The sequence below is a fragment of the Enoplosus armatus genome, chromosome 1 (assembly GCF_043641665.1).
Source record: "Enoplosus armatus isolate fEnoArm2 chromosome 1, fEnoArm2.hap1, whole genome shotgun sequence".
NCBI classification, from domain to species: Eukaryota; Metazoa; Chordata; class Actinopteri; order Centrarchiformes; family Enoplosidae; genus Enoplosus; species Enoplosus armatus.
Window position 1 is genome coordinate 13,104,573 of NC_092180.1, and position 25,337 is coordinate 13,129,909.

General features: G+C 41.5%; 1 protein-coding gene across 1 annotated transcript in view; it reads left to right on the forward strand.

Annotated features, from left to right (window-relative positions):
* Positions 1 to 25,337, forward strand: part of plekha7b (pleckstrin homology domain containing, family A member 7b) — a 65,792-nt gene that overhangs the window by 11,699 nt on the left and 28,756 nt on the right. Inside the window, exon 4 of the mRNA XM_070904166.1 lies at positions 19,360 to 19,443. Within this exon, the coding sequence (XP_070760267.1) occupies positions 19,360 to 19,443 (84 nt within the window). The remainder of the gene's footprint in view (positions 1 to 19,359; positions 19,444 to 25,337) is intronic.

The window sequence follows — 25,337 nt, forward strand, 5'->3', positions numbered from 1 at the left end:
TTGAGCCGACACTGCAGCAGCCTGAGCCAGCCACTCAGCTATAGTCTGCCCTCCATCCTCCATCGCTTTCTTTCTCCCTGGTAGACTGGGATGTGATCTGATAAAGAGGACTCGGGGTGAGATGGAAGGCTCTGGTTGCAGTCAGAGACCAAGGTCAGCGCTTTACGTTGACTGGACAACACAGTGAGGTGATTACTGCTCATCTGTGGTCACCAGAAAGAGTGTTGGCTTCAGAGTTTCGTTGCAAGTCGGGCCCTTCCCCTTTCCTCCTTCTTCATCTTCTGTATAGAGACTGAACAATGGAGCGTTATCATTTTATTCCTCCCTGGAGAGGCTAAGAAGAGCTACATACTGTAAGTGCTGGCAGTGTTACTGAGTGATCGAGAGTAAAGAGAGAGGGCTGAAACAGCAGTTATACTCCTATCTGACACAGCTCTTTCTGCCCTTTCTAGCTCACCCACCTGGCACAGTGCACACAGGAAACAGGCTTATAATACGTAAAGAGAACAGAAAAGGTCACTCCCTATTGTCGTCTTCAGGATCAGGACAGATTTGGACATTTGAGACTTTTGAATGGGACTTACTGCTTTCCACATCTGACCACTAACGTGAGTAGCGATGTAGCTATCAGACACATACTGGGAGTGTGCTGAGAAGAGGAGGATGAATCTAATGTAAATGTATATTTAGACAACGTCAGACATTGATGTCTTGGAAAAAATCTTCAGATTCAGTTTTTATATTTTAAAAACTAAAAAAATCTATTCTACTTTTCATTCTTTCATCACATTGTTCTCTCTTTTGTTTAAATGCTGTTTTATTCATTATGTGTGTTTGCACTTTCATTATATGCATTCAAATGTTTCATTGCTTTGTGATCAAAGAGTCATGATAAAAGGCACTTTCCATTCAGAATATTTTTTCATGTCAGTAGTGGTCATGCAGTTTTTTATATTGGTTGCGGGCAATAAGTATTCTGATCTTTTACTTAAGTAAATGTAGAAATATTACAATGTTAAAATACAAGTGAATGTCCTGCGTTCAAAATCGTATTTATTATTAATTTTGAAGAGAAAAATATACTTTAAATGAAATAAAAATGAAAAAATGAACGTATCAAAAGTAAAAGTACTCATTGTGCACTCAGAGTGACTTTCTCCATTTTTATAATTCTATACATGTTATTGGATTATTACTCTATCACTGTTATACTACTGTATATATTGTTGGGTAATTTAATCTACAACAATGCATCATATTTTATAAACTGATCACATTTTGTAAAACAAAACCTGCAACGTAACTTGTAACTACAGTATATCTGTCCAATAACTGTGGTGGAGGAAAAAGTTAAATATTTCCCTCTGAAATGTATAAAGGAGCATAGTATCTTAAAGTTGTACTTGTGTACAATATAGTACAATAAATGTACCTTGTTACTTTACACCACCGACTGAGGGTGGGTCTTTACTGCACTTTGGAACTGTTCTGCTTTCTAGCAGTGCAGTTGTGTGCCAGTGTTTAGCCTGTTTCACATTTAATGGCGTGTATGTAGTAATTTTTTCCATGCAGTGGAATGAATTACTGCGAGAGGGGGCAGAGAGCTAAAGCACAATTCAAATGACCCTTGTTGGTGGTTAGACCCAGAGATCTATCAAACTGGTATCATCTCCGCACCATTGAAGAGGTCTTTACCTGCAGTGCGAGTGCCTTCGACTCCTGGGGTATGCTAACGAGATGTGAAGGACAGTGTAGATGGATGAGAAAGAGCAACAGAGGATGATACTCAGGGGATGAGGGCAACAGCAGCTGGATGCATTACCTACATGTTTGTGTGTGTGTGTGTGCAGGTACTGTCAGTTTAATCTGTGAGTTGACTTCCTATGTCCTTAGCTGGTGCAGAAAACATTTTTCACCTGCCCCCCCAATCTCTTTATTAGCTGATAGAAGGCATTTGTAGTATGGCATAGTCATCAGTCTCTTCAGTTGTTAGGTCATAGCCCAGTCTTCACTTCCATTTCTCATATCGTGAATGATGTCTCCCCAACTCACACTCTCCCCCCTTCATGTGCTCTGGCTGTTGTTACAGCATTTCATGTTTAAGCTGTTCACAGTCATTCTGCATAGTAAAATGACGTAAAAAAATTACGCTACGATGTTGTTATTGCATGCTGTTGTCCCACAATGCAATGTTTTGTGGAAAGAGTGGAAAGATCAGCACATATTGTAATTACGACTTTCTCTCACTTTCACTCTGTCCCTTCCTCATCTCTTTCTCTTTTTTTCCTTACTTCCTTCCTTCCTCCTTCTTCCTCCTCATTCCCTTCTTGCCTCTTCTTGCTCGCTCTGCATGCTGTGCATTGCCTGCATGACTGCAGAGGGAATGGAGCAGAGAGGGCGTCCAGTTCAGGGAAGTGCTCTGACGGCAGAGCTCTGCTGAGGAACGCATACATTAGCAGAGAGCAGAGGAGAGGTGAGGAGAGAGAGTACCACTACAGGGAGGGAATGTGAGAGAAGAGAATTTGATTATATGGGTTATGGCTAATGCTTTGTACATGTGGTTTTACTTGGTGCTCTGGGGCCTCTTACATGATGTATTGGTGAGGTTGGCTGGCTTTAATAATACCCATCACAAGCCTAATGCCCGCGGAGACAGGGGACAGTTCAGTGATTGCATGTATTTTTAGCTCCACCTCAGCAGCCCAACACAGCAGAAGCGGGAAAGAAGATGTTTTGAATGAATTGACGCCTCGGTGCACAGCAGAGGACGTCAGCAACAGCAGCACTACCAGCTGAGAGGAGTATCACACACACACACACACACACACACACACAGGCACCACTGAGAAGAGCAGAGCACAGCACAGCACAGCAAATCAGAACTGCAGCTAACATGTTGGGCCAACCAGGACAGCCTACCTTACACGTCCCTTACAAGAGGCAGCCAGTGTATCGTGCGACTCACAGGTGTGTATCCCAGCCCCTCTCCCGAAACATATGTGGGATTGTACTGCTACGTAGCTACTCAGGAGGTGTGTCTGCTAAAGCTTTCCAGCAGCTGCCGGAGACAAAGTGCCTCGGATTGCATGTCGTTAAGTGTTTGTACAAAGTATATGTGCAGGCAGGAGAATTTACATGCATGCCGAAAAGTGTCTATCGCCCGGTTGGTGGCAGAGAAGGCAGCTGGCCGTTTTGCCTTTGCAAACCTTTGAATTGCCTGTAGGGAGTGCGTATATCAATGTGTACTAATGGAGCAGTCTTTACTGGAATGAGAAGACAGAAAGGGAGAAAGAGAGAGAGAGATGCTCACTGCAGTGCCTCATGATCACAGGTCACTGACTGCTGTGTTGATGTCAGCAGAACTGTGATCTCTCAGGCTGATTATGATGCTGTTCTATGTACATGGTTAATGTGGGATGCCTCTATAGGTTAGACTGTAGGGGAGGTTTGATGCAGTCCTCCCCACCTCTCAGTGAGCCAGAGATACACTTTTCAAAGGAATGTACTTGTTTACATGGGTTTGCTTCTCAATCCTTAGCCCAGCTGCTGTGAGGGCCCAGCCCACACACTGACAGACCCACAGAGACATGCTGTATATATGCAGACTTGCACATGCAATGCCACATCTGCTGCACATTACACTTTTCCACGCACTGGCGGACTATTTTGTTATCTTTTTGCTGAAGTTGTATGTTGTTTGCAACACCGCCGCGAGCTCTTATGTTAGCATAGATGTGGAAATTTCACCACAGTGAACTGAACATGTATGATGCTGTATATGACCTGCTTTACATTAAACTGGTTTGAAATCCGGGGATTTGCAAGTACAACATATGGTCAGATTTCCAGGTATATGAATTGGCAACCCCCAGTTTTTAAGCTGTTCTTTGGTTAATTCTGTCAGTTTTAATTGGGGTGTGACATAGATTAGATTCAACCATTCACAGATCCATGCACAAGATATCAAGCTTATAATCATTCTGTCAGGGTCTCGATGTCAGCCGCTGCGATAAGGTTACTTAGCCTATTTATCATTCCTGCATGTGCTCCCTCATCGGTCAGCCCTCCTGCTGTGCTCTCAGCCACAGAGGCAGCGGGCTGTAAACACCAGACCGCAAAATTTCAGTATGGGCAGGAGATAACAGAGGTTGACAGTTTGGGTCAGCTTTGAATCAATATTATTTTCATGTCAGGATATATATCTACATACTGTATAACCATGCTCATTTTGAACTGACATCAATGCCCCTCTTGTGGGTTTGTCCAGTCTTGTGTGGTGGTCTGTTTTTAATGGATTATGTAATGGTCAGCTTTAGCTTGGTCTGGTTCTACTCAGGGAGCTGGATAACATCTGATTTGATGTTTAGTTCAGCCAGTCAGCTCCAGTAATGTTGAGTACAGCCCAGTTGCACCCAGTCCAGCTCATCCTTCCCCTTTTATCCCTCAGCCACAGGGTGAAATGTGGCCAAAAGACACGGCGCTTCATTTGTATGCTTGACTGATATAGAGGTCATGTCTTTGTTAAGTGCAGCTTTGAATGGCCGGACCACTTCGGCCTGAAAAATGACACACCTAAAATTGGTGCAGGATAGAGGGGAGAGAGTTTCAGAGGAAGGTGGAGACCTCTCCTTAACCACAGACATTCTGCACATTTCCAGGGAGACTTCTAAGAATAGACAGTAATGATACCTAACAGAGGGTTGAGGTATTTGAAAAGGGAGTACATTCTCTGTGTATTAAGACTGTGTGACCTTTTAAATTCCCCAGGCTGTGATTTAGATCAGCCTCTGTGAGTGGGATAGAAATTCTAGGGAAGGGGCTGGTTCTGGTAAAATCTCAGTCCTGCTGGCCAGTTAAAGTTTTAGAGCTGTGCACCAGATGTGGCCTACCTTTCTCCACTGACGCCTGACTTAATACGCCTCCCAAGTCTCTACAAGCTTTCCCCACACACTCAGGCACGATACAGAGATCTAAAAATAGCCTCTAAATTCAGTTACCCTCTGCCAGCCAAGTGGAACCTCACCTAATTCATTTAATCCATCTGTTTAATTTCCTCGATAAAATGATAATGTGATAGACCGCGTGCTTTAGCAACCAATAGGGACAGAAGGGAGTGGGCTTCAACCAAATTGTTAGAGCTCTTCTTATCATTTTTGCAACACTGTGTATTATGTAAAAATAACCATTATTTGATGTCTAATCATGCAATGTGGTGATCAGTTACTTTATGTCACTTCTGTATTGAAAAATGATGCTCTTGTTATCTAAGTAGGGGACTACCAGAGAATAAATAAACAATTTAGAGGGAACAGACTGTGAGAGAAACCTGCAGTACTTTGATAGCTTTGTGTACAGCGTGTTTATGCAGAACAGGTGTGAAACCATCTACAGTGTTATTATACTGCATACTATAACAATGACATTAAAAAAGTCAGTTTGCATCCTATTAGATGTGTGTTTTCTGGGCCACTGGGGTTTCCGTGTGTGGTTCCTGCTTGTTGTTCATTGCCACTGAGCATTGCAGTCATGGAGTAGCTGTGTTGTCTTAACCCTGTGTATCACTGTAATGTAGCTCCCCAGTGGGAGTGTGTTCAGTGGCTGCTTTTGCACTGCGGTGTGTGTCTGCTCAGATTCTGTAATGAGAACTGCAGGAGAGAGGTCCCTCCAAGCCTGGAGCCAGTCTGGACACAGTTAGCTCCCAGCAGAGAACAGATATCACACACACACACACACACACACTCACACACTCACTCACTCACAGAGCTAACTCAGTCTGCATGTCCTGCAAAGAAGGGATTGTGAGTGGAGGAGAAAATATTTGCCAATCTTGATGAGAAGTCACATATTATAGATCCACTGTACACACTGAAGCAAACACTGACAGGCCTGCTGCAGTAAAGTGTGCTGCGCTATACAAGCTTGGACGCCCTCATGGCCAAGATTCTCTGCAGCAAAATTTACCAGACTAATCAAGTTTCTCTCACAGAGTAGTTATTGTATTTTTGCTTAAATGTGATGACTTTATCATTTACCACTGTACCAAATCCAAAAGAATTATGTAATGTAATCAAGGGTCTGAACAATAGATTTGTCTCTTAGTATTCTTTACAGCACAGCAGCAGTTGATATATTCCTCCACTGTCATCTTGCTGACAAAAGCTCCCCAATGTTAAAACAAATCTTTTTATATGTGTGTGTGTGTGTGTGGCGGATGAGGGTTGGAGGTAGGAGGAGGGTATTTAGTGGTGGGATGACATAATAATGCCTCTGACATGATTGTGTAAGGGATTGAGACATGTTTCACAGCACGATGGTTAGCTGAATCCGATTGTTAGAGGATCCAGTGGCTGTTTATCTGCCCCTCTGCTTTTGTACAAAAGCACAGGCAAGTGACATGGCTTTCATGAAATGGTATTGGAAAACAGGGATTACCCTAATTCAGATCATGTAATCCTTAATACAACGAAATTCAACTACGTCTGTCATGTTTTGTTTTTCTACATTATGAAGAGCATATGGCTAAAGGGACGACAGCATGAAGATACTGTATCTTAACATACTTCCAGGTCTTGGAATGGACTTATCCTATCTATTATTATATCATATTTATTATATAATGATATTTTATTATATCTAAAGAAGAGATAGAAGACAACAGTTGTGCTTGAGCTTACTGTGCATAATTACCCTGACATCCAGCTCTTACAGAGGGGTTTTCCCAAGAGCATGTTAATGATGTGCAAAAACTGCAAATATTGATCCACAACAACAAAATAAGCTGCCATGTTCATCTGTGTGCTATCCCTCATTAGACAACTTAACTGCAGCTTCAACACCTCCTTGTGCCATTGCACACATCTCCCTACCTACTTACATACCAACCCTTGTTTTATAGAGTGAACACCAGTTCCATTAATTACTATATTCTGTTGTTGTCCAGCCGAGCATACTACAAGAGCTGTGCTGGATTAGTCATTTCATTATTCACTCAGATGTAGCACTGGATTTTTGTTTTTGTAATAAAAGCAAAAGGTGAACGGGAATTTCTGTCTCTGATCTAGTCGTATGGTCTTTTTGTTCAAACATATTTAGAGTAGCCATCTCAAAGATTCCCCATGCCTGTCTGTTACCATTTGAGTTTTTCTGTGATTTATTTTTGATGTTGCAGGATTATGGGGATCAGAGATCAGACAGATAATCTGAAAAACGAACATATGCAATTTGTGTCTGTGTGTGTGTCTTTGTGTGTGCTCTGGGGAATGTGTATGTAGTATGGCAGATTGCCTAACTTTAGCTGAATCACACAGAGTCATGCTGCAGATCTTTCATTTAGTACTGTAAAACCTCGGGGAGCAGAAAACTCTTTTGAGCTTGTAGACAAAGATGCTTGGAGTTAGTCTAGCAAATGATGACTGCTGCTGCATGGGACTTGCATTGAGAACCTGCAGGTATGTCATCTTTGTTTTGATACACGTGCTCTATGGGTTATATCTGTTTGTGATAAGATTGATGACAGCATCTAGAAGGTTCACGTGGCTACTTAGATATTGATGCTTAGTCTAGTGAATGACACTGACTCACAGATGTAAGCTGTTCTGCTGCACAATGCTTAGACCATAGATGTGGTGAGGGCCCTTGTCTTGGTCTGCTCTTTTGTTAAATAGCCTTATGATTGATGACTAGGAGGATTATTGTTGACTATAAGTTTCTTCACTTTTGTTTTGCATCTTTGCATTCTTTTTTTTCTTTTTTTTTACCTTTTTAATGGCAGCTGAGAGTGATTTATTGTGTTATTCTGAAGACAAAGCCGTCGTCTCCGACTGACATCTGTGCTGCAGAGTTGTTGCAGAATACAGGACAAGCTGTCTCACCATAAATTCCCTTAAAGCCCTGAACTGCAGCATAAGTAGGCACTTCACATGGATGAACACATGCACCTTGTAGGAAGATAGCTAAGAGGCTGTGCAGTGATGCACCTATCCATTAGGAATGCAGAGTCAGTTTTATCACGAGAGGATGCTGTGACAGTTCTGACAATGTTCTTTTTATGAATATCAATGCAGTTAAGTGAAAGTATGATACAGAGCCTGTTTTCCCAGAATCCTCTTCTGTCTCCTCTCCTCTCCTAATTCTGCTTCGGCACTCATCAGAGAAATGGTTGAGAAGCATATTTTATCTGATAGGATGAACAGAAAAGTCTGATAGGATGAACAGAAAAGTCTGCTCTGTAAACGCGCGTGTGTGCGTGTGTGTGTGAATGCTGAATAATCTTGCTCTACTGGAAACATAGATGGTGAGTAGCTGTCACATGATTGCCCAGAGTAGACAGGGACATCATGGGGGGTGGGGATGGCTGTACTTCACACTTCAACTTACATTTTGCTTCTATGTTTCAGATCATTAGCTGCAATTCAGACTGCTTATTATTGACTTAATTTTGAAAAGGCTGTTGGAGCTAGATTTTTAACTTTTGCCCTTAATTGCCCGCCTCGGGGATACTTTACACTATGTATTAATCATTGCTCCTCCCATTAAATACATAGAGAGGACAAAACAGTAAAGTATTCCTGGAATTTCAACTGTTAGGCTACAGCAAAATGTTTCAACCAAAAGTGCTGTCCCAATTTGAAATGGTTTGTTTTGTTGTTGTATTTTTTGCCTCTTTAACGCCATGACATCATGTAACATGTGAAGGCAAGCCGCGGAGCAAAACAACATCTGTCAATGTTGGCTTGATCTTTGGTTTTCCAGTTAAGGGGCAGTCTCGATGTGTTATCGTGCTCTGCTATTCTTTAACGCTGTGGTGTTTTTTGGTGGAAATGAGATGGAAATATGGGGTGTGTACAGAATGTCTCTGACCTTGAAGGAATGAAGTCTTTCTGTTGCTATTATGCTTTGTTTTGGTTCATAAGTTACCCAGATGGGAGCTTATGGTTAAGGACAAGAAGTTTGAGAAGGAGTGGGGGACCCAGCATCTCTTTATCTTGTCTGATTCTTTCATTGTTATTGTTCAGAACCGCAAGCTCTCTGATATTATTCATTTATATTCTGCTGACGAGTGTGATGATCATTTTGCTACTTAAGCTTCCTACACATGGGTGGAACCCCCTGTAGGGATTCAAGGGTGAGTCGGTCAAATTCAAATTAATTACTGCTTAAGTCTCTGTCTTGGGGATGTAATAAAAGTTTAATAAGTTACCACCAATTCACAATGGTTTTATTAAAAATGGAACTGTCTGGTTTTAGATATTGGTGATATTGTTGCCTGTGAAAGACAGATTATCTGTATTTTATTTCAGTATTTTAATGCTTTAAGATTGTGTTGTGCTCTGTTATCACTGTACAGTGAGGTCTGTGGATGGTTTTGATTTGTTTAGCTACAGATGACAGCACTATCAGCATGACGTGCTGCACACCATTCCCGCTACTCTTTCCTGCTTGGAGCTTGCAATTTCCAAGCCCTCCGTCTGCATCTTGCCTGAGATTTCCAGCTTTAACATTCCCCCGCACTTCACATCCGCATCTGTCCTACATTGCACAGCTAAGTGATTAGCTGTGTTTGGCTTTGCAATCTGGGTTGGACTTTGCATTTAGCTGCTGCGATACAGTGTGCAACACTCAAGCAGATGCTCTAGTTCAGCCGCCACAGGCAAAAGTGTTCAGTCTCAGGGTGTAAAAGAAACACATTTGATCTACTTGCCAGTTTAGATATGATACTTAATACTTGTTTTTATTATGTTGATACTTTCGATTTGAAAGGGTAATGTTGTTTGATGGTTGTGATTGTCTACGTCTATAGCAGTCTCAGATCTCATTAGACTGGCAAATTAAGACTATGCTGTGCTTCAGCCCATCTGAACGGCTACCTGAAGTAGATCACAGCATCATATCACATATCCCAATTACATCCTGGAAATCTTCTACAGTGAAGATGCTGTGGAATGAGCTGCGATGTCTTCCTGTCTGCCTGCCAGTCAGAAGAGCTGTGTCAGTGTGGGAAAGGCAAGGCAAGAAATAATTTTGGGCTGACGTGGAACATAATTATATGCATTTGATTACATTCACTCTAATTAGGGACCATTGCTGATCATCAGGCTGGCAGTTGCTCTCTGGGCTTCATTCTCGTCATGCTCCGTTCAATGGTGGAGTGCACACATTGATAGGCCTTGTATTTCTTTGACACTCCTCTGCAAGACCACAATTAAAGATTAACATCATATTTTTTTTTGCCAGAAAGGTGTATGTGCTACTTCTCCTGGTTCCTCCTCTCTTTTTTTCTGAATCAACCCATCTACCATCACATAGTCTTTGCTGTCAAATCCAATTTGCAATCTCATAATTTGAGTAAGTAGAGCCTGTTAGGAATCACTGCTTGTGAAAGTAAGTTAGGTGTGATGGCATTAGTAGCAAAAATATGCTTAGCTGAACTAAGCATATTTGTGCTACCACAGTAAATTGGCTTTTAAACTGATTAAAAACACGTGCTTTAGGTGTTATTTTTATTTTATTTTTGTGGAATGACATGTCTTACTGCCACATTGTTCCCATGATTGTAGAAGAAGACGAAGGATTTCCAATAAAAAACTGCATACTCCCAACAACGTTTCTCCCAAGTATTTTCAAGTGTTTTGGTCAGACCGTGTTTTGGAAGACCAGTTCGGTGCACAGCCCAGCACAGTTACAGTTCTCATGCTGTGCTCTGTCAAAGTGTAAAGCAGCACTGCAGCCTAACAGATCCTCTGTGGACATTAACAGAGGACATGCAGCTGTTGTCCTGCTGAGTGCTGACACGTTGTTTTCACTTTGCGGCCGTGTACACTGTGATGATGACCTACCTATACTTCATCTTACATGGTCAAATTCCTTAGTGTCAGTCACTTATTTATGTCTCCGTCTGACCTATAGTGGTTGAAAGCCGTGCATAGCTAGGCCCATGGAGCCTCAAGAGAATGGAGGCAAGTGGCTCATGTTGTTCTTTAGCTCATCTGAGACTGGCTCAGACCTTTGATGACAAAGCTTGACTCAGTGCTGTGGAGGTGTGTCTGTATGTTAGTGTATCAAAGTGCCTTTGAACCTCCCCTGTTGATGTGCTGATCACAGTGGGAGGAAAGACTGGCGGGAGAGGAAAGAGACATTGGCTATTGAAGATTTGATTCATTCTCTGTCAGCTTATCACTTTGTCTGATTGATTAGGCATTTTAAGATGGTCTGTTCATTAGAAAATGTGTTATCAATAGATGAGCTCCACTGATAACATCCATGTGCAAGTAAGGGCCACAGTTCAATTTAACAGCATCCCCTGATGTGCTTTGCAGACTGTCTGTCATCTCTTTTGCACTGTCAGGTGTGCTCTTGCTGATTGTGTGCTTTTATCTTGTTAAGAGATAATTTGCTTTGCAAAATCTCCTTTTCCGTAGCTTATCAAGAAGAGATTTGCCAATAGATCAAATGTCAGGACTTTCAAACCAACTATGCTGCTGCAATGTTTAAAACTTTTAGATTTGCCCCTTTCACAGTTTGTCAGGTGTGTTGATTAAAAGAGGGTCACAAACTATACATTCTATTGGGTAAGTTGTTCAAAAGTTAGCCTCAGTAAATTAAACCTAAAAGAATTTTAAAGTTCAATTTATGAGTGGAACATAAAAAGATTAGTCTAGTTTTCATATCTGTTCATATCATGTCCTATTCCTGTTTTCTAAAATTAGATTTAACACAATATTTTAAGGCATTATTGACTGCCACGGTTGACTGTGGTTAAGCCCAGTGAAAAGCTGCTGCAGACGGTTGGTTTCTCAAAACTAAACCAATTAATAGGTTGGGTATGCACACTAGTAAATTAAAAGGACATTTAGTAACGCCTGGGTTGAAAACCAGTGAAGCTATCCTTTAGAATTACCTCATTTTAATTGTGTCCAACAGTATCAAACAGCTTACAGCCTTTTTTTTCCCTGCTTGTATTCCCCAACACACTCACACATTTGCACACTTCAGATTCTGACAATTCTTGTTAGCACAAATGAAGAGATAAAATAAAGATGATTCCTGGTTGCTCTGGGTCATCATTATGCAGTGAGTAAGGTGCAGGATAAATCTGTGGTATTAAATATTGACCTAAATCTGCAGGGACTGATTTATTCCCCAGAGTAATGCTCGCTCCAGAAAACTTGCTAACTTTTTTCTTTGTTGCAGCATATCCCAGTCGCTATTGATCCCAAAGATTACTGTCATGGTTTCAGGCGATATAAAGCCACAATTTCTTTGATGAGTTCCTTCAAATCACCCTTTATAAATATTTATCAGTCAGCTAAATTTGTGCCAATGGAGCAAAGGAAGTGCTGATGTGCTCACAGTCCTGTAGGTATCCATCTTTTGCTAAGGCCGTTTTCTCTCTTGCTGCTGGCAGTTAACAATTTCAGGGTTATAACGAGTGAGCCAACCAAGAGCTAACCTTCTTGTGTACAAGATATTCATATGGGTTTTTGGCTCTTTGTGTTCGTTAAGCCTCCGTTAGTCTTTTTTTGCTGTCCCCTTAGAGTTTGAAAAATATCATTTCCAATTGAGCAGGCATGAAATGAGATGCAACTGATGAGCAATACCTATTTTTGGAAAAAGATTTTTAGTTCCCTGACCAGGACTCAGGATATCAAGACTTTCACTCAGAGCAGTGGTTATTTTTAAGAACTAGTTTCTGTGCATGGAGAGTTGTGTTTCCTTGAATCCTAATTCCTTATTATTGGCCCAACACAGGTCTGTCTTGCATTCACCGCAATTCAATTAGCTGTTTCCTTGCTTATGTTTTGGAACAGCGTGGCCTAAAAGACTATTGTGACTGCAATGAAATGTGCTGTGTCAGAACTGTGTGTGTGTTGAATGTTAATAAGGTGCCAGTTCTTTCAATTTCTGCCAAACCCTCTGTCTGACCGGGCTACGACAGACACTGGCAAGTCCTTGCACCTGTTTCTGCTCTCCATTGGGCCTGTTTGAGCCTGTCTTTGCCACTCTTTGCCCCGTGCTGCTTGAGTGGTTTGCTGGATGGCTTCAGGCTCCATCAAAAACAGAGCTAGGACCAGGGTTTTCAGACTGCTGTACATGCGTCCATAGAGAGGCATAACTGCTCTCCAGTAAGGTTGTAATAACTGTGTCGTACTGTCAACTCAGCTTGGCGCCGCAGTTGTAAACAATGACGATGATGATGATAGTAGTGAATCAGTGCAATGACAGGGAAAGGCCAGTCGGTCAGTGTGAAATGTGTTTGGATGGCTTCCCTCATTTCCACACTAAGTGGACAGTGGAATCTCCTAATAACTCTTTGGAGAGACTGCCTAGATAATTCCTCCACAAACGAAGCTGCTGCAGTGCTCTGCTATGAAACTGATAAAGGTCAGTCAACATGTGCAAATTCTGCTGCAGAATGCTTATCTCCTTAGTGGCTCCCCGTGTCTGGATACTGTGCACAAACCACTGTTATTAAGGCTTAATTAATTTTGCCTGCTAGGCCTGCTACAGGGTGTTTCTGGAGGTCCATGATATCTCTCTTCGTCATCATATTATGTCCTGTCACACATTCCCACTGCCTGGGTGGGGTGTCAGACAGAGTTCAGTGTGGGTTCATGGCACCTCATTTGACCTCTCGTGTTTGTATCTGCAGCCCATCTTTGATTTGCATCTTATTCTTTGGATTCTGCTGAAGCATATCATGTGCACACTAACAGCTTGCTGATATTAATGGTACATTCGTTACAGCTAATTGAATTGGTCTGGAAATGAAGTCAGCAGCCCAACTGAAATACGTGATTGCCGTTGTGTGTTCTCTGGTGATTAGTTGCACAACATTGATTTGTGTTTCGCTTCATTCAGAGCTACAATGTAAAGGCTACTATATGACAATATTACAACCCACTGGTTCAAGTGATGAGTTTGTGTTCAGCTGCACAGATTCACCTTAATCAGTCAGTGGATGCCTTAATCATCAACTCAACATGGACCGTAATTCTTAAAAAGCACCATTTGGACCGTTTCTTTTAAAAAGAGTTGTATAGGATGGAAGAGTTGTCATGAGGCCACATTAACAGAAACTTGTACATAAGAAATATTAAATGTTCTTAATGTGGAACATAAGATTAGAGACATAATTCTCTGCCTTTTCTAATATCTTTTCTTTTAAAGTAACTTTGCTGCACAACAGATACCTTATATAGCGTGGAGTGTGACAATGAAATAATTATCGAATTTTCTCTGGTTACTTCAAATCAGTGGTTTAATTTTCAACATTTAAAAACAGCACATATCATTATACACTCTTGACCCCACATGATTCCTCCTGCCTCTCGAATTTTCAGACACCACACTGATGCTGCTTATTATAAAAGCTACATGGAGGTAGACAAGAGGCTCTTCTTGCCCATCGCTTGTCATAAGAGCTCTTGTTTCTGTACTTCTCTGTGGGTTGGAACTTGTTTAATATTTCGTGCATCGCATTTTCTGAATGTATTTAAACTGAAGAGAGGTGTCATTGAATTAAACTGCTTCTAAATTGAAAATTTGTGTGTGTGTGTGTGTGGGGGGGGGGGGGGGGGGGGTGAAACAACAACTAGGGACAAAACAGCAAACTCAAACATCTATACTAGATGCTTTTTTAGCTCCCCAATCCTTGGTTGTCTATCAGATTCACTGTTTACCACAGGCCTATAGGGTGTTGGTACCACCTGCTCCTCTGGGCCGCATTCCTCTGGATTAGTTTCAATTCCCTCTTAGTGTAGGTGCCCTTGAAGGGGCCCAAGAAGTTCAAGAGATTATCCGTTTTACAAGTTGCAATATATTTCTGGATCTTGGTTTAAGTACTCAACACTCTGTTTGTCTTGTGTTTAAGATGAATGTTGTGGTCATTATTTGAATAGTTTTAAGGTTCCCAGCCCAAACCAAAACACTGACACTGTGTGTTTAAGAGACTCCACTGCCCATTTTTGTTTAATGTGAACTTTAAAAGTGTAAAGCGATTTAGTATTGCGTGTGGACTGTGGATGACTTTGCCTGTCAAAGGAGATTATCTTACTGATTGAGAAAAAGCAAAACTACCAACATGCCTGCTTGTCTTCATTACTTCAGCTGCAATGCTGCCACTCAGAGGACACCAGTGTGACAAACAGTGACCAAAATACATCTGAACATATGACAATATGATAGCTTCATTATTGAAGGGATTGAATAGAGTAAAAAAGACCCTCTTGAGACAACATTGATAACTGAGGTACAGTATGTCCACAGCAGCAGCAGCCACATAACTTACTTTTTCCTTGAAAGAGATAATGTTTAGAAAATACGATTCTGAGAAAATGGGAGTGAGAGGAAAGTAGAAAATGGTAAGGAAGGAGGATCTGATAAGCAACTGAGGTATTCCCCTGATGGGAGGGAGTTGCATCTCTACTATCCACTCTGTAATTGTGAGGTGAAACTGTCAGACAGCACGCTTGAGCAGGAGGAAGCAGAGATAAAGAGCTCCCCCTCCTGCTCTCATCCTGCTGGCTCCACTTTACTCTGCTCTTTGCGGATGCCAGCTGCTACGAGAGACCCTCTCTGCATCTTCCACCTGCCCTGATAATGCCGGGAGGATTTCCATGACCTGCAGCACCACAGCGAGTCTAGCAGCTGATTCACGATGATTCACTCTGTCACAGCAGGTGAGACTGTCTCCACTGTGGGCATGATACCTCAGAGCATAGTAGGTAGCAAACAGAAGCAGGGAGATCTGCGCTAGTAGTGGGTACAGTCAGAGAGTTTTCTTTATTCCCACTGGGAATTTATTTTCTAAGCGAGAGTGGTGTAAATAGATACAGGAGCAGAGGCTTTAAGTGTATGGTGTGATCCCTGTCTTTGATGTGTGTTGTGGAGCAGTTTGGAGCCTCAGTGTGTTTCTATTGGTGCGACATAGACAAAAGAGAGGTGTTCAAACCACAGAGCTGTGCCCCTGGTGCCCCAGTTGCCAAGACTTAGCCCTTGTGTCGGACAGGGATTACCCTGAGCCTCTTGTTTCGCTGAAAAAAATTGGTACGGCATGCCAGGGCTGAACCGTGGACTCCAATTGTTGTAGCATTGAGACAGAGAGCTCATTTGAGCTGCAATGCTGCTGTTTCTACACATTTCTTAGGAGAGGCTTTGGCTGAAATCAAAACCAGGTTGCCTTGCTATTCTCAGATTACTCACTATTCACAGTTAAGTTTGCCTACTTTACATCAAACTCAAGTTATACTTAACTCAAGTTTATAGAAAATCCTTATTTTGCTGCTATGAGGTTCTGTGCACAAGGATAAAGTTTGTTCTCAAAACTGGTATTTTGAATTCATATATGGTAGTTTCTTAACTGATAGGCATCTCATGTAAACACTGCTACGTTGAGAAAAGCATTCTTGGGGCTTGATGCTAGTCATTCTTTCTTGACTTTATCTGGCCTGATGGAAGTAGAAACTCTACTTGACCTGATTGTTAGTGTTTTGGGGCTCTGTAACATGCTAATGGTGTGAGCCAGTTCCTGCTTTTGGAATGAAAAATGAATTATACATTTCCCTGAACCTTGATCTGTGTCTAACATAGAACTTCTCTCAGGATAAGTACGGTACTATGACACAAAATACCTCTACTGAGATGGAGATATTTGGTTGATTCTTCTATCTTTTTGGTCAGTTTGATTATTATTAGCGTATGCTTTCAATGAACGAATATTTACAAAGAAAATAGTGCTGTATGGCTATATTAGGCTACTTCGGTGCCAGTGGTTTCTTTTTACAATTATTATGTAACAGTATATGTAGCTGTAGTATAAGAAAGTGGAGTAAAGTAAGGTTTTCATAATAAACTTTTTGTATGGTATAAATAACCTGAATAACTCCAAAAACTACATGTATGTTGGTTTCATCAGATATACCTATGTATTAACAACGAGGCATCTGTTTTAGAGGTTGAGATGTAAGTAACAGCTTTACACCATGTCCTTAAACTAGAACCTGAACTAGAACTGCTGTGATTGTGAAAGACTGACTGTACTCAAAACAATGTGAGCTAAATCATCTTTCAAAAAGAAGCAGAGATGACTGTAAGGTGGTTTTCGAATAATATATTATGACAATCCATGATTTATGTAGAGTCCCTGCACAGAATCATATTTGTGACATTGAATTCTAGCAACTCTGACAGGCACTGATAAAAAGCTTCTTTCTCCAATACACAATCTAGAAGGCACTGTGCTACAGCTCATCTGCAGCAGGAGTTCGTTTTCCCCTTTGGGACAATATTGTCACAAGCACTGATGGAAGCTAGTTCTCTGCAAACAAATAGACCCACTGTGCTGCAGTGTTTGTACACTGACTGGGGATGCTGCAAATTCCGTGACAAATAGTTCAGAAGTAATGCGGCTAAAACAAAAGCCTCAAAGAATGCAGATTCCTAATTAACAGGGGATGCTGGTGCAGTGCTGTATGCGCCCAATGCAGCTCAGCAAATTATGAGTTGTTACCAGGAACAAGCCTGGCCAAGCCTGTGTGTGTGTGTAGATGTGTGTGTTTGTGCTTATATGATCAAGAGCTGTTTTTACGAGTGTATGTGTACGTTTTATGTATTGTTTATATTTGATGTCATGTTGTTTGTGTGTGCAGAATCACTCAGCATCGTTCCTGTTCAATACGCCCTCTGAACTTTTCTGAAATGTCAACTCATAAATTTTTCCACCATGCTCAGTTTGTCTCCCCTCCCTTTGCTGCATGGTGATGCAGTGAGGCACCACTTTCTGTTTGTTTCATTCTGCACCTTTATAGTACTGATGTTTTGCAGCTGTCCTGCAGGGGATTCACCCCTTACTGCTGGATATATAGCCATTTATTTACCCTATGTACACTTTAAATTAGGATAGTGTAAATATGTTTATCTTAGCTTTGTTGTTTATCTGTACCCGTGTGTTTGTTTATGAAAAAGCAGCATATAGAGCAGATTTTGCTTCTGCACAGCAGTATTTACTCTATGGTTTTATTGCAGGCCTGTGCGCAGTATTTCACAGCTTCTGTTGAAGAATAGTGTTATGCTGTAATAAACTGTGTATGAGGGTGATGGGAGAAGATAAGGAAGGGTTAGGGGGAATAAAATACAATACTAACAAAATCCAGACTTGAAAGCATAGTATTGCAGTTCAGTACATTATCACACCCACTCTCTCCAGTTTTTCAGCCAGCCTGGATTGGACAAAGACAAGATAGCTGTCTCCTCCAAAGCTACACCTGAGTAGAGAGAACACACAGACTTTTGCTGCTAGATATTCGTAATGGCAGAGGAGTTGCCAATGCTGAAAATTCTTCTGTAACATTACATTATAATGTCTCAGACATTATTACAGAACAGATTTCTAAAGCTCCACTTTTCTATATGTGCATACAAAAAAGTTTGCACAAAGGATCAGAAAGCCAGTTTGAGGGGATAATGGATGGCAGCACTGAGCACCAACGGCAACTAACTTATCCTGGATGTACACCTTAAAGGCCCTCTGCAGTAAAGGGGCTCTCTGTTAACAATGAGAGAAACTAAATGAAATGGAAAGCTAAACACAATCAAAGATTGAAGCTTAACATGCCATGATGGTTAGATTATTAGGTTGGCCATTGGATAAATACATCAGTGATTAGAAATGGATTAAATCTCTTTATTTATAAAGCATAAGAAACACCATCCAACAACTACAGTATGACAAAAAAGTAGATTAATTGGACTGTTTCAATGTTTCAGACCAGGGCTGCTGATATTTGTCAATGTATTTGACAACAAATGTGTAGTTGGCTCAATACTACAAGACAGTGTGTGTAGATGCTAGATGTTTTCTGAGATTTCGTTGTATTTTGTTGTAAAACTGTAAATGAAATAGCACAAACCTTGTCCTTGCCTAGTCAGATATAAAATTACAAAAGAACAACAAATACAAACAGAGCCATGGCGTAATATTTCAATCCTCTCAACACCAGCAGCATCAGCCACTTGTCTGTTTCTTGTTCTATCCTGTGACAGTAACATGCGTTCATGCTCTAGTTAAAGCAATGAATGGACCCATCTAACTGAAATCAATAAAGACTGTCGAGCTGGCTAAGGAAGAGTGCTGATCACCACACTTTCTGTAAAAGAAGATGAGCTGTGGTTCCAAACCTGGCTGTAGTGCTACCATAGATTTTTCTTTACAGTTAATTGAGGCGTTTATTGTAAGCTAAAGCTTTTGTTGTAACCTCAACCAGTGGCCACATAGAAGTATAGAAACATAACGCGATCAGGCAGGACTATGATTAATGACTTCATACTAATTTTGATTTCTCTCCATCTCCCTCTGTCCTGCAGCCACAACCTGAGGACTACATCGTTTCGTCACCCTGTGACTGGGCAGATTTCCCCTGAAAACACAGAATACACACTACAAGACAGGTGAGTGGGTCTGTTTTTTTTCCTGGGAAGAATGATAACAATAATGCATGCTTAAATGTACAGTTAGTTCAAGGTCATGCGGTGGGAGTCCAGAAATAGACTGTCACCCTCCCTGATGAAGCATATCACTTTATTATTATTATTATTATTATTATTATTATTATTATTATATTCATTGGCATTCATAACTGGCTGCACTCACTTGTCAGTGACTTTGGATCTCACAGACTATTATGTATTATTCCTCAAATGACTGCCTTAATAGGATTTATGGTAATGGCAGAGCTGACACTCACATATGCTTTTGACCATGTTCACATCACATCTGGAGTCATGAATCTGTCTCATCAATCAGCCAAGTTATGCTTTTGTTGGCTTTGTTTTTTCTGGTCCATTCGACCTATTTTTCTCAGTGTAGTCGAAGTCATACAAATGGAAACCTGTCTGTGTGATTCTGACTTGGGCATTGATGGAATTTCCCCTAAGATTTGTGTGTGCCAAGTACGTTTTCTTTTTTAAGAATGACTTGTTTTATATTAAATACACTGAAATTTTAAGAATTGGAATTATCCTAGAACAACATTGCCTTGTTTTCATTTATTACGGTATATATTGCCATGGCATGGCAGTTGGATTTATTGTCGTTTTATGTCATTGTGTGAACCTCATCCTGCAAAGCCATCAAAGCTGTATGGCAGGTTTAGAGCACAATATAAGGCAGCAGGTGTCTGATCGTATTTAAGCTGGCTGGTGTAAGATGATCATCCATAGCGCGGATTCCACTATAGGCAGAAACCGAGACAAGCATGTGACCTCCACATTCTCACTAATTAAAAGATGTTCTCTTAAGGAATGATTCATTTCCTGAAACTCTCCATTATCCCTAGTTCAGTTCTGTTGAGCCATGGATTTGTGTACCATTCAAAGCCCCTTGATGGTACGTATATTTTCAACAGTGATAGAATGATTCTTTTACTTTGATCTACATGATCTCTTTAAACTATGGTAAGAATAGCATCAGTTGTATGCCCCTCTCACAACAACACGACAAGGATGTCATGAAACGGGCAGGACAAGGTTCAGAAACCTAGTCTCAACATATACAGCAAGCATAATAAAGTTCTGCATGGGTAATTTCAATTTATAGCCAGGACAGATATGTGCTTAAAGACAGACTCTCCACTCCATGTTTTTGAAATAGATAGTCACAGCTGGTCAGCCTGTGTATTGATCTGTTGTTTAACAAGTTCTTCTGCTTATCACTTGTTTTAAAATCTATGTACTATGACACATCGTGCAGTTTTGGGCTGAGCATATGTCCACATTAACTGTTTCCTCTTACTTTCACTTTAAACACTGGTTACATGCACTGCAATATTTCACGTGGTATTATCTGTTTTACCGTAAATCTTCAAGCAGCTTTAAGTCATAGAATTATGTGTGTGGATTGTTCTAATGTAAGCTCAGACTGAAACCAAGACTATGTAAAGTTATCCAGAAGAGGAGAGAAAAAGGCAGATGTAGGTCACTTCAGTAACATCGTAAGGTACACAGTGTGTTGTAAGTGAATTTGAATTAGCAATTTGAACTCGCCTGAACTAGCCTCTACTCCACCACTCTGCTGAAGCACACACACACACACACACACCGCTAACTGCTGCTTAAAGATACATTTTCTTCCAAACCAACTTCTATTTACTTTATTGCTGTATTTGTGTGCCTCTCTCTTCCACCCTTCTTTTCATAATGCTGTCGTAGAGTTTAGTGGAGAGTGTGACAGCTTGGGTGCAGTCTTGGTATCGAATGTGTGCGACACAGGCATGACCTCGCTGTGGCTGCAGAGTGTTGCTTCTGTTCACTGTCATGGTGATGTTACGGGCTCCATTCTGCGTATAATGATATCTGAAAAGGAAGTCGGTTTCTTCCATGAATCGCTGACTCCCTTCCAAGTAAGGAGAACCTCAGTGTGTTCCCTGGAGACCCGTATCGGATTGAGGACAGAGCAGGAAAAAGAGCTTCAGGAGGCCCTTCCACACGGAGAGGTCGATCAGCCTATGCTTTGCTGGCCTGAAGGCTTTGACTTTGTTATGGATTATCACACTGTGATCAATTCGTCAACTCTCCTCATGTACACCCACTGCCTGAAAGGATTAAAAAATGTCAAATATGCCCTCATTTCCATCATAGCAAGAGAAGCAGAGCTTAGTCCCCCCCCCCCTACACTTCGTGATGTGAAATATCGCTCCTCTCCACCACATGCCACAACAAATCTCCTGGGGAACTATTCCAATGACAGTGGTGGTAAACAGTATGAAAGCTTCTCATAAAACAGCAGAGTCCCCTTGATACGACAGAAACATCCTGTAAAAAAAGGCTGGCTGCAGTCCAGGCTGTGAGTGCAGATACTGTAAGTTTTGTTCCACTGTGGTCTCTCTCTTTTTCCTCTTGTTCTACCAGCATTTTTTTTGCCTTAGTTTGTGACACACATCTCTAGCTTATCTCCTTTTCCTTAGCTTCAGTGTAGTGCGGCACACAAAGCAGGAAAAAACAACAGGGTTAGTGCTGCTTTTAACCCCTTTGCGGAACAATGCAGAAGTGTTGAGAGACAGGTCACACATTGTTTCCTATTGTAAGCTCACTCCAGCAGTCAGGAAGAGGCTCTGCTAAGTACTGGACAGTTGCATGTCAAGTATACTACACTGCTCAAAAAAATTAAGGGAACACTTAAATCACACATCGTATCTCGATGAACGACATACATATTGAAGTTCAAAATCTTTACTGTACATTGTGTAATTCATTGAGAACAAAATGACGTAACAACAGTCAATGGAAACCAAAATCACCAACCGATTGAGGGCTGGATTCAAAATCACACCGAAAATCAAAGTAAAAACTTCACAGGCTGATCCAACTCGCGTGAATTCCATCACGCCAACTCATAATGTGACTCAGTAGTGTGTATGGCTCCCACGTGCCTGTATGCACTCCCGACAACGTCTGGGCATACCCCTGAGGAGACGGTGGATGGTGTCCTGGGGGATCTCCTCCCAGACCTGGATCAGGGCATCAGTGAGCTCCTGGACAGTCTGTGGCGCTACCTAGCGGCGTTGGATGCACCGATAAATAATGTCCCAGAGGTTCTCAATTGGATTCAGGTCTGGGGAACGTGAGGGCCAGTCAATGGCATCAATGCCTTCATCATCCAGGCACTGCCTACACACTCTTCATCCCAGTACCTAACAGCAGTCACAGTACCGTTGGCTAGCACGTGGAGGTCAGTGCGACCCTCCAAGGATATGCCATCACTGACCCACCGCCAAACTGGTCATGCTGGATGATGTTGCAGGCAGCATAACGTTCACCACGGCGTCTCCAGACTCTTTCATGTCTGTCACATGTGCTCAGTGTGAACCTGCTCTCATCTGTGAAGAGAAAGGGGCGCCAATGGTTGAACCTGCCAGTTCTGGTGTTCTCTGTCGAGCTGCATGGTGCTGCCACCCTCATGGAGTCTCTTTTCTGACAGTTTGGTCAGAAACATGCACACCAGTAGTCTGCTGGAGGTCATTTTGTAGGGCTCTGGCAGTGCTCCTCCTGTTTCTCCTTGCACAAAGGAGCAAATATCAGTCCTGCTGCTGGGTTGATGCCCTTCTACGGCCCTGTCCAGCTCTCCTCGTGTAACGGCTCGTCTCCTGGTATCTCCTCCATGCTCTTGAGACTGTGCTGGGAGACACAGCCAACCTTCTTGTGACAGCACGTATGGATGTGCCATCCTGGAGGAGCTGGACTACCTGTGCAACCTAAATGGGCTGCAGGTTCCGCCTCATGCTACCAGTAATGCAGAACGTAAAACTAGAGAAGAATCAGTCAGGAAGGATAAGGAGAGAGAAAAACCATTCCCTTTTTGGGTGTTGTGTTGCTGTTGCCTCTCCAATGCGTCTGTTGTCAGTTTCATTTGTACCAAAACAAGTGAAATTGATTGACAATCGCTTGTGCTTCCTAACTGGACAGATTGGTATCCCTGAAGTTTCATTGACTTGGTGATATATTGTGATAAATAAGTGTTCCCTTAATTTTTTTGAGCAGTGTAGTTGACTTGCTGCAGAAGTTTTCCTACCTTATACCTTCTTAGGAAGTGATATACATCATTTTCTAGGCCTGTGAGAGGGAATATGAACACATTACTATTCCAATAAACACTGGAAGTGAGTGTAACATGGTTCGACCGTTGCTGCCTGACCTGGTGGTTCCAGCATCACAGAAATAACCTTCCTACCTCCCCCGGTTTAGGCTCACAAGATGTCTACAAGAAGTGCAGTCACTGAACTCATAACTTGTCAAACATTGAAGTTAAGATTGTGAAGATTGTGCCAGGTTCCACTATCGCCTGAAGATGAGGCTACAGTGATTAACAAAACACGATGACAGAATTGTGGAAAAATATTATTTGGTCTGGGAAATCTCAATTTCAGTTGTGACATAGAGATTTTAGTTCCAGAGTTTGTGTTAAGCAACATGACAGCAGTCCATGGACTTTTCCTGGGTTCTGTTTAAGGATGGTGGTGTTGGTGGTATAATGGCAGGGCCACACCATATGCCCATCATTGCCATTGTTGCTGACCAGTTGCTTCTGGGTCACAATTTCCTAATTTTCAAATGGCTCCTTACGGCGACAGTGACTTCCTTTTTAATCCAGCGGCCTCTAGATTTAAACCAGCCGAGCACCTTCAGAATGCGATGTAACAGGAGGTCTGCAGGATTGATGGATGTAAGATCTGCTGGAACTGCATGTTATTACTTAATCAGCATGGTCTTAAATTCCCAAGAAACGTTTTCTGGGACCTTGTTAAATAAAATTGATCCTCGCTGTCTCCAGTTTCCCTGTTATCTATGATGCAGCTCCTTTTGAGCACATAGGACAAATCAGAAGTTGCATAAGCGTGGAAAAAAGTCCTTGAAATTGTGGGAGTGAATACCAGGAGAAATAACAGGAGAAAAAATACTTAAAGCTACCACTCTGCTTGAAATGCTGGCTCCAACATATATTATGTAACACCAGTATTATTTATTATTATCAGATTTAGACAAATGTAAGTTGTTATTACTCATTGTACTTGACATTCATGGATTAGCCTATATTTCTTTTGTTTACTGTCATATTCGTATCCCATGCAATAGTACACCTATACAGTACACACCGACCACTGAATTTGCCCATTCTACTTGAAGCAGCCATAATGTTTGGGCCGACAGTGGTTATTAACTGTAACCATTAGGCTGCCTTGTTGTCACATATTTCAGATTAAGACTCTCCTCAGATTAAACAAATTGTCTGTTTTGATGCAAAACTCTGAAAAGGTATGATGTAATTTATGTAAAATATTTTATTTTTGTCTTTAACAACATTGTATTAACATTGTGTTATTGCTTGCTTTGTGTATCTATTCACGAGTTGCTGCTAACTTAATTTCATTGTTCTTGCGCAGTGACAAAGAAAATCTTACACTGACATTTTTGTTTTTTACGTTGTTGAAGGATATAGCATGTAATCGTCCCATTTGTCCGACTCTTCACACTTCTACCTCTGTGTTATTCTGTGCTGAAGGTTGGAGCTGTTCACTACCTCATTCCATTAACCTTTAGGAGTTAGTGTAAATGAGGCATCACACAAATAGTTATTGTTACAATGTTGGGCAGCCCCTGTAGTAAGACAGCATTTCTTATTCCCTCTCTCCACGGTCGTTGGTGTATAGCTTATATATAATGATCAATCACAGCTAAATTGAGCTAAAAATGCTACCATGGCAATGACACAGCAGGGAGGCAAAGCACTGGAGATCATACAGGTAGTAAATAATCCTCCTAATAAAGAAACACAAGATTATGTTCATTTA